Source organism: Spodoptera frugiperda, chromosome 26, assembly GCF_023101765.2.
Source record: "Spodoptera frugiperda isolate SF20-4 chromosome 26, AGI-APGP_CSIRO_Sfru_2.0, whole genome shotgun sequence".
Taxonomy (NCBI): Eukaryota; Metazoa; Arthropoda; class Insecta; order Lepidoptera; family Noctuidae; genus Spodoptera; species Spodoptera frugiperda.
Window position 1 is genome coordinate 9,046,180 of NC_064237.1, and position 9,995 is coordinate 9,056,174.

General features: G+C 37.2%; 1 protein-coding gene across 3 annotated transcripts; it reads right to left on the bottom strand.

Moving 5' to 3' along the window:
* Nucleotides 1-615: 615 nt before the first annotated feature.
* LOC126912513 (ubiquitin carboxyl-terminal hydrolase 7-like) lies at nt 616-9,726 on the bottom strand. 3 transcript variants are annotated; one of them, XM_050704986.1, is made up of 11 exons: nt 9,588-9,726; nt 9,416-9,493; nt 8,818-9,140; nt 8,169-8,332; nt 7,029-7,288; nt 5,628-5,802; nt 3,922-4,114; nt 2,576-2,729; nt 1,790-1,923; nt 1,061-1,157; nt 616-857 (listed from the first exon to the last, which is right to left on the bottom strand). In XM_050704986.1, exons 2-11 carry the CDS (start codon nt 9,470-9,472, stop codon nt 825-827), a joined length of 1,590 nt encoding a protein of 529 aa, XP_050560943.1. In that variant the 5' UTR covers nt 9,473-9,493; nt 9,588-9,726; the 3' UTR covers nt 616-824. The 3 variants fall into 3 exon arrangements, with proteins under 3 accessions (XP_050560943.1, XP_050560944.1, XP_050560942.1); XM_050704987.1 differs by having other exon boundaries at nt 616-964; XM_050704985.1 differs by having other exon boundaries at nt 616-964; nt 1,051-1,157.
* Between the last annotated feature and the right edge of the window lie 269 nt (nt 9,727-9,995).

Below are 9,995 nucleotides of genomic sequence, written 5' to 3' on the forward strand. Positions count from 1 at the left end.
CCCCCGCTTAGCATGCAACATGCGCCACTTTCATAGCACACACAGACGTGTTTCAGAACACCTAATTAATAATTAAAGAATGGAGGCGCCACAGACGGTCCATTTCTATTTACTTCGCCCACTAGATTAGCTTTTTGTTCAGATACGTCAAGGCATTAATTAGGTACGAATGAATTAGACCTAAGTTTTTGTTCTTCGTGTTTTTTGTGACCAGGTTTTTCTTTGAACAAATGTGACGGTGAATTCCTTTGTGTTTCAATGGTCGCTATAAGATGGTCTATCAATTAGTTGTTTAATAGAAGTAATATTATAAAGGTTAGGAATAGGTTGCTTATCAATGGGCAGACGTAAGTGATGATCGTAGGCCGCATCATCACTTACCATCAGGTGAGATAGCGGCCAAACGTCGACCCATTAAATGTAAAAAAAAGTTAAAGCTCTGAAGTTCTCTACTGAATTGTGAGATATTTTTGCGAGTGTTAAAATGATGAATTGCTTAGATAAACCCAGTCACGTGAAATGTGTATCCGTCCAAGGTTTTGTCAGGTTGTCTGTAAGGTATGACAGAACGAAGAGGAATGCTCGGATCGCGTGGGCACAAGGATAATACACAAATAAACCTAAACAATATCGCAACAAATTTTATTAACAGTGGTACATAAATAATTACAATAAAATATACACAAAGAAAATATATTCAGATTATATAAAGCTTAATTACCTACCTGACAAATTTACTATTTTAAGCGTAAACACTCGTTATAATTTCAAAAACTGTAAAATGCATAAAAAATAGGACATTGTAGTGCAGTCCATGCAGGTCATTATCTTCCTTTATATTTAGAGCCGGCTAGGGCCTGCAAAGTGAAGAACTGTTTTAGTGCGCTGAATATCTTCGCGTAGTACTTGGCGGAGGTGACTGACGTGTCAGATTTAAATTTTCTGCATCTTATTTTTCTGCCGCCTGAAATTCGCAATTGTGTTGCTTACATAAAAAAAAGTATAAAAAAAAACGTCAAAGTAACGAAGTTGTGTGGAATGGATATTTACATGTCCTTACCATCTCGTATCGCATCTCTTCGCTGATGCGCTCGCACAGGTCGGTGGGTATGTCCCCCTCTATACACTCTTGCAACACGTATTTTAGTTGCGATGTCCTGTTGACAAACAACGAAGGACTTAGATTACGCTTAGATTCGGATTTAGGAATCATCCAGTGAATTCTTCCGTTTTACGTGAGGCGAGAGGGAGTGTCAGACTCTTACTGACTAAAAATTACCTCGTTCCTTCTCCTGCTTTGAGCCGGAGCCCCGGTAACCTGTTACGTTGTCTGTAGCTTCGGGCTTGCGGTAAAGCTAAATAAGAGCTAATGCGCGAAGAGTATGGGGTAAAGAAGTAACTCCATTTGGAATTTGGACGGTGCAGAGATATCTATACTAATCTATACTATAATATTATAATATATACTATAATACTATATACTATAATACTATATAATAGGGTCAAACCCGAGAAGGAGAGACCTCCCCATGATTTATAAAGCTGAAGAGTTTGTTTGTTTGTTTGTTTGTTTGAACGCGCTAATCTCCGGAACTACTGGTCCGATTTGAATAATTATTTTTGTGTTGGATAGTTAATTTATCGAGGAAGGCTATAGGCTATAAACCATCACGCTATGATCAATAGGAGCCGAGCAGAGCGGGTGAAACCGCGCGGAAGTAGCTAGTAATAGAATAGTTACAGAAAACTCCTAGTTCTTCAAAGCCAGACTTTTATAAAAGTATCTTACTGTATGTATATGAGCATGTATGCACTGGTGGCTCTCCGGGCGAGATGCGGTGCGTCCTCTTTGCCCCCGAAGTTGTACTCGATGGCTTCTTGCTTGCTACATCGAGATACTACGTCGTCGTCGAACTTGCACCACTGTAGCATAGAATTCAAAGATGTTATTAAAAGCAATAAATTGAAAATTTTGTTAAAAGGGAGTGTAATTGACTGGTGTGTCTAAAAGTGAGAAATGTAATTAACTGGTGTATCTAAAAGTAAATGAAAAATATGCAGATTTTATTAACACATTAGACGCCATGTCGGACAACGTTGTCCGACACTAGTGGAGGAATAGCCTTTAACAGTTTTTTGTTGGCAGTGAAAGGCTTAATCAAGAAGTGTTAAGGTTTACTTTACTTTGAAGATCATGGAGTGATCGTGTTATGTATCTGATATTATAATATTGGTTATGAAATACAGTTATTATGGAAAACGACAATAGTTTTAATGACGCAAATTCCTCTCCTCCTTCATACCTACATAATAATATGTATAAAAGGCAAAGTTAAGTCAAAGGTTAGTCTGATGGATTTATATGTTGGGTCCAGAAATCAGGACAAATGTTCTTGGGATTTTGTTGATATGACATTGTTTTGTTAATAAGAAGTCTGGAAATATGGCACAGACTACAAAATATGAGATTGAAAATATGCAACAAGCTTTTACTTAAACTAATACGAGCTGATGATAAGTGAGTGATAGTGAGACACGTATAGGTATTATAACAGTAAGTTTTGGTTTTGCTCACCTTTCCATCTCCCCTGGGGTTAATAAACACCACATAGTGTCCACCGTGGTTGTCTCCTGAGTGTACCAGCACTGCATGCAACGTGTAATGCGCTGGTATTGTGGGGATCTCTTGAAGATACGGGTCTAGGTTCACTTCTTCGTAGAATTCGAATCTGCAGGGTAGTTGTGAAACTTGTATTCAGTTATACCTAATTCATAGCGTTATTTTGTCAATCAAAATGAGGTTTTAACTAACTTGGTTTAGCACTTGATATAATAGTAGGATAGATGACTAATTTGTATTGTAATGTCCGTCTTGTAGGTTATTTTAAAATACGTGTCTAATACACGTATTTTATTCCGGAAAAAAATACTTTCTAAGATATGTTGATTTTAAATATTGTCAATTGAAATGACGAATTTGCTCTTACTCCTAAATTTCGATTCGTTTTATCTAAGTATTGTTGTCTTATATGACAAAATAAAAAATACGTGTCTAATATTTTTTCATTACCTGATGGGCTAATAAAATTTTTAATTTCTCCTTCATCATCCCTAGTATAGTAAAGTTATCGACAAAATTTCAATGAACTTTTTAATATTTTCGCTATATCGTGTATTGCAAAAACAACAATCTAAAGAAACCAATAACACGTAGAACATAATATTATTATAAAGTCTACGCTAAATAAAGTTAGTATCAATTCGAGTCAACATTTTGTAGCTCGGCCCAAAAACAACACCTGTGGCGCCAATATCAAAGGACGATATGGTTTTGGGACGAAAATTTGCATAATAGTCTTATTTAAAAACGTAGTTATTACGGCTAAAATGTTAACAGACATATACAAAGGAACATTTATATGGAAGCTTTTTATGTTTGTCCGAGGTCGGAGTAATTTAAAATGCTATTTATGGACAGCTGGCAAAAAATAACGAAAGAAATGTTCCATGTAAAAACTTGTTCCTAATTATTAGGCTTCTATTAAAGCACTTATTTGGTACATCAGCACCTCTACCATGAGTTTGAAGCAATAGTATTTGTCGATAGTCGCTAGCGACGACGTGAATTTTTTGTATGTCAAATTTTACAACGCCTCTACCGTTCACCTGTGGAACTAAAATTTACACCGTCGTCGCTAGCAACTATCGAAAAATACTATATATTATATTAACTGCTTCAAACTTATGGTAGAGGTACAGGAAAGTATCTAAACAGGCTTTTCAAGAACTTGCCTGCAAATCTTCACAAAGATAAATCACCTTTCATACACAATACACATCCTGGTCCGAAAACACATAAACCATTTAACTATTATTTTGAGTTTGAGCCATACTGATACAACACAGAATGAAACAACAAACCTGTCATTAAACTTGACAGAGGCGTCACTCTGGGGGTCATACTGGAACCTCATGAGGTGTAGATGTAGCACTGGTGGGAAGACGTCGAACCTGACTCCCTTCTCCGCCTCCTGGAGACCATGTTCACCGGCGTCGTATTTATTCTCACCATCCAGTAACTCCGTACTGATGTAGTCTTTGAACGATTCGTAAACTGTCGAGGGTTAGGGTTAGGATGGAAAAGGATACTGTGGTAAAATGATTAGGGTTGAAGAATTCAAGGCATTTGCAAAAGGAACCGAGTGACCTGTTGAAAATTGATAGCCTCAGGGTGCTTTTCCACAAGAGATGTGCTATATAGCTACGCTACGAAGATGTAGCTAAACTGTAAAACTATGTGACCATTTCTATCGATACTAAGTTATGCAGTCGTGCGAGAAAAAGGCACACTTATCCATAGTACGCATCCATAGCACGCATCTTTAAAAAAACATAGCTTAGCTGAGTCCGTTTCCACCAGTGCTAAGCTATGTGTACCAATGAATAATGGAAGTTAAACGCATCCACAGCAACGTAGCATAGCACATCTCTGGTGGAAAAGCACCGTTAAAGTCTTATAGGAATAAGACTAATTCCATTTCTGGACTTTAACAGGTGGGCTTTATTATTGAATTCGGGACAATACTTATTTTACTAAATAGTGTTATGGTACATTCAATATTTAACTAAAAAAATATACGTAAAGTACCCGAACCACATGTTACGAGAGTCCTAAACTCACACTATAAATAATTTTAAACTTGCGGCAGAACTAATTTTCTTACAACTTAGCCCTACATGCTCGTATAAATGCAAATATTTCTTTACCAGAACTTTAGATGCAGGCGCCTGTGTAACACTCTGATATGAGAGATTTATTAGCACCTCTTACTCTCAAATGGTTTCTACACAATCTATAATTTATTCATCAACTGTGACATCATCACTACATAGTATAAAACAAAGTCACTTTCTCCTGTCCCTTTGTATGCTTAAATTTTTAAAACTACGCAACGGATTTTGTTGCGGTTTATTTTAACAGATAGAGTGATTCAAGAAGAAGGTTTTTATGTATAATACGTGCATAATATATCACCATTGCACCCATGCGAAGGGCGGGTAGGTGTTCGCTAGTAGTAGACTAAATGGTTAAACGAAATAAAGGAATTTCTCGTACCTAATGAAATTTTGTCAAAGTCCCGTTATAAATTGCATTTTCAAGTTGCAAATTGGACCAATTTATTGGTAACGAAATAGCTTTTGAAAGTAACTGGGCACTGGCTTGTTGCCGTTTTTTCTTTGGTTACTGAATTTCGAACTGGATTGCGATTAACGAGTGCAAAGTTACATTGGTTTATTGTTTTTGTTTGCAGAATTTGTAGTACGTTTCGAGGATCAATATTCTCTGCTGTTCTCTATGAGATGAGGTTTTTGCCCTATATTGATATAAGTATATCATATTACTAGCTACTTTCGCGCTGTTTCACCCGCTTTGCTTGGCTCCTATTGGACATAGCGTAATGTTTTATCGGATCAGTAGTTCCGGAGATTAGCGCGCTCAAACAAACAAAAAAACAGACTCTTCGGCTTTATATATTATAGTATAGATAGGTACTTTTGTATTAAAAATATTTGCATTCTATCAAATAATAGGTACTTTTCTGTGTTAATAATGTGTGCTTGCTTACTATTATTTTTCCCCTTGACGCTGAGTTGTATGTCATAGAACGTTTCAACACGTGTGCTGGTACAGTTCACATTCTTGCACTTGATGAATGACGTCATTTTACCCTCGAACAGCTTCGGCACGGTCCCTTCCACCACTGTGCCTTTCATTTTGTTTTCTAACTTGTCTAGTAACACCTACAAAGAAATGTGAAAATTTACAGTCCAATACTTGAGTATTTATCAATTTCCATTTCATTATGTTAAGATATAACTATTTCACTGCTCGTTGGGCGAATGGTTGCAAGTGCGACGGCCTGGCAACGGGTTTCGGGTTCGATTGCCGCGTCAGGCGAAGTATCGCTGGGTTTATTTGGTTTCTCGAAAATTTCTCAGTAGTAGCACGGAGTCTGGAAATGTGCCCGGTATCTGGCAATAGGCTCACCACCTATTACATGGGACTTACAACATAAATTGTGAAAAGTGGGTGTATATTGTACAGTGGCAATCCGTGCCATAATGTGCACCTCTGCCTACCTCTTCGGGGATAAAAGACGATATATAACTATTTTAAAAAGGCAACTGAAATACACATATGCGTCAAGTGCTTGCAACACGATAAGTCATGTTATTAGAAAAACTTGAAATAGTCATCGAATTTTTATATTCCTGCGATGAGAGAAAACACATCAAATATGGATTTCTGCAAAAAGCATTCACGAGAGATGAGTTTTTACCAGGCAAAGGATTGAAGCCTTTTATATGCAAAAAATACAGCGTAGCATAATTGTAAGCTTCCATGAAAAAAATGGTAAAAATATTTCGCTCCACGTAGGACCCTTGTGGAAAGCCAGTGAAAATTTAAGACTAAAGATTTTTGGCTTCCCCGTTTTTACTGGTGACCGTAAAATTTTGAGGAGCCCATAAAAGTAAGATCAAGTTTCACTATGATCCCATCCCATAGTAAGACTTAATTTTCTCAAGTACAAAAAACAATATATTATACCTACATACGTATAGACATTTCATTAATTTAACGTAAGTGACATGGTTAGTTTACAACCTAAATTAAAATGATCGATTTTAAATCGCATCCTTTTATATGAAGATTATATTTAATACATTGCCTGACTTGTTGGCCGAGTGGTTGCAAGGGATCTCGGGTTCGATTCCCGGGTCGGGCGAAGTGTTACTGGGTTTTTTCGGTTTTTCGAAAAAATCTCAGTAGTAGCACGGAGTCTGGAAATATGCCCGCTATATGGCAATAGGCTCACCACCTATTACTTGGGACTTACAACATAAATTGTGAAAAGTGGATACATACAGTGGCATTACGTGCCATATTGTGCACCTCTGCCTATCTCTTCGGGGATTAAAGGCGTGACGATATGTATGTATGTATGTATATTTAATACACAACTCACCCGCAAGAACTCCTGCACATCATGTTGCATGAATGAGTCCAGTGTCTCCCAGCCGAAACTCTTAGTGAGCTTCTTAGTAGCAACAGGTTTGTCTGAGAACTGAAGATCGTAGAACACACGTTGTAGGGCAAACGAGACAGACCTAGAGCTGTCGTCTCCCACAGTCGGAATCTTGTACACCGCCTTACGTAACACGTTCGTGAAAAACAGAGTTTGTAAAAGAGAGTTCATGTAGCATGTCGCTCCTTGGTTCTTGAGCCCTGGGAAAGAATGTTGAACGTTGTGATTGGTTAGAGCTATGTTTGCTTCATCATCATCATTACAACAAAGGCCTCCCCCTTAGTCCTCCACGTAGAACGACAAGCCGCCACCTGCAGCCATATGTTTGCTTATTGGAGGGTGCCAATAACTACCCCGAAATCTTAATAGGTTAGGTTTGGTTAAAATGAGTTATAAAATTCAGTAAACAATTTTAAAGAGTGATCCTTTTTGACAAAATCCATTTAGAAATATGAAATTCTTTAAGCCTGGTCCAGACGAGTGTAACGTGTAATGTAATCCACCGTGTAATGTAACACGAATTCTTCAGCGCGAGTGTTACATGTAATGCTCGTACTGCCGTCCACACGTAGAATTCGTGTTACATTACACGGTGGATTACATTACACGTTACACTCGTCTGGACCCGGCTTTATGTTCCATTCTCAGTATGAAAGCATCTCGCTTGTCGCTTAGTGCAGCACTCATTCGATAAAATAACTATTTCATAGTTCTATTCACTCGTCCATTATTTCCACTCTAATAATTTTCCTTTAACCCTTTGAATGGCGCGTTATGCACTTATGCATAACGGATTGTCACCCACGTGGTTATTGGAAAATAATATCCATTTGAAACGGATTTGCTTTGAGTGGACAGATTTTTGTTGAAAACGTTTTTTGAAATTCTCGCTTGTTCACACATAGGTACGTAATATCTTGATTATTTTGATGAAAATAAATTAAAACCACCCACTTATTGGTCATTGCGTAGGATTGAGATAAGTATCTTAAAATGTAGGTAAGTATCAATATTGACACAGGTTTTTAAGGTAGAATATTTGGCAAACATCATGAAATAGTCTTACATCTATCACCTTACCAACAAATCCTGTGTGTTTTTTGGAGTCCCATGACACACCATGAGGTGCTTCAGCAATAACATGAGCTTCTATAGTGATTGAATCGTCCTTCACGAAAGCATTGTCTGGTTCCATGAGATCGTCCCATGATATGAAGTGTGCAAAACCCCAGTCGTCTTCCTTACTGTTTATGGAAAAATATTTAAAAGCTGTTCTGTTCATATAAACAAACAATCTAAAATACGATTTAGTAATCATAGGACAGAATCTTGATGTTATAAAGTAACATAAGTAAGTATTCTATTGTTTTATTCATCATCATCAGCCCATAAGTGGCTACTACTGACCAAAGCCTCTTCTCACATGGAGAAGGTTTAATAAGCATTGATCACCACGCTTGCCCAATGCGGATTGGCGATTTCAAACTTTTAAATTAGAGATTATAAGCCCAGGTTTCCTCGCGATGTTTTCCTTCACCGTTTATCAGTGGTGTCTAAAAAACCTTAGAAAGTACATATAACTCGGGAAAAGTCACATTGGTACTTGTCGTCCGTAGGTTTCGAACCCACAATCTCATGCATAAGAAGTGGGCGTCTTAAACCTCCGAGCCACCCCATTTTATTGTATGGTATTATTGTTTTATTATATTTATTGTATGGTTATAAATACCAGTGATACATATGATGAAGTTTCCGACAGAGGGCTTGACCACCGTCCGGTTTATGCGAAAGGAGTTTCAGTTCTCCTAGCCCATAGCACGACCAGCCTGGAGAGTCACATTCTCCATTGCACTGCAAGAACACGCCCAACGCCTTCTGTTGCTGGCGTTCAGGTGTTGTCGTGTGCCTCAGGAGTATGAGTATCTTCCAAGGCAGGCATCTCACGAAGCAAGGAGGTGACAGTACTTGCTCCTTCAACTGACTTATATTTTGAACAGTGAAACGAAACGTCGCTTCTGGCCGAGCGATGTCGTCGTCGTCTTGTAAAACTTCCTAAGGAAAATTTGTGCATGAAGGTATTTGAGAATGATGCTTGGTATTTAAACTAAATTATTTTGAAAAGTTTGGAGAGGAGATATTTATAATAAAATTTGTAATGGAGGTACGGTTCCAACTTCAACAATTGCTTTGCATGTTTTTGCCATACAGAACGAAACATAAAATCCCGTAGCTAGCTTTGTCGACAGAGTTTTTCAATACATTCATTTCATTATTTCGTTAGCAATATTAAAGTCTAAAAAACAGTGTATTACGATATATCAGCTAACCGGATTTGCCGCTGGTGTTACAGCTGTTGCGTTATCCGCGCTACCAGTTTCAATCATTGTACAGCAGCAAATGTAGTGCTACAAAAAACAAAAACTTTATACATTTCAACATCCGAGCTGGGTTTTCTTGAGATTCCTTCACAATATTCATTACCAACAGGAATATATTTACCTTATTTCAAAATAGTATACATAATGGTTGTTATCAAAATATAAAAAACTAATTTTGTAATTTTTTTAGGCCGATGACATACGTCACCTTATGATTTTTTAAATGTCACTTTGACTATTCCAAATTTAAAAAAGTTTTAGTAAAAATAAATGATCGTGGCACAAAAGAGGTTCGTTATGTTCTATATAATAATAACCCATGATAATTGTTGCCCTATCTGAATCTTTTAGCTTGTGTAATTAGGAACGTTTGTCGAATAAATTAACGAATTTCCATTTCCTAAACAAATTCTTAAAATAAATAATGCAAATGTTTAGGTTTGTGATTTATGGAATTTCATTTTATCCAAGCATATTTCCGTGGCATTTGTTATTAATAATTATTTATTGAACCCGACATGATTTCTAC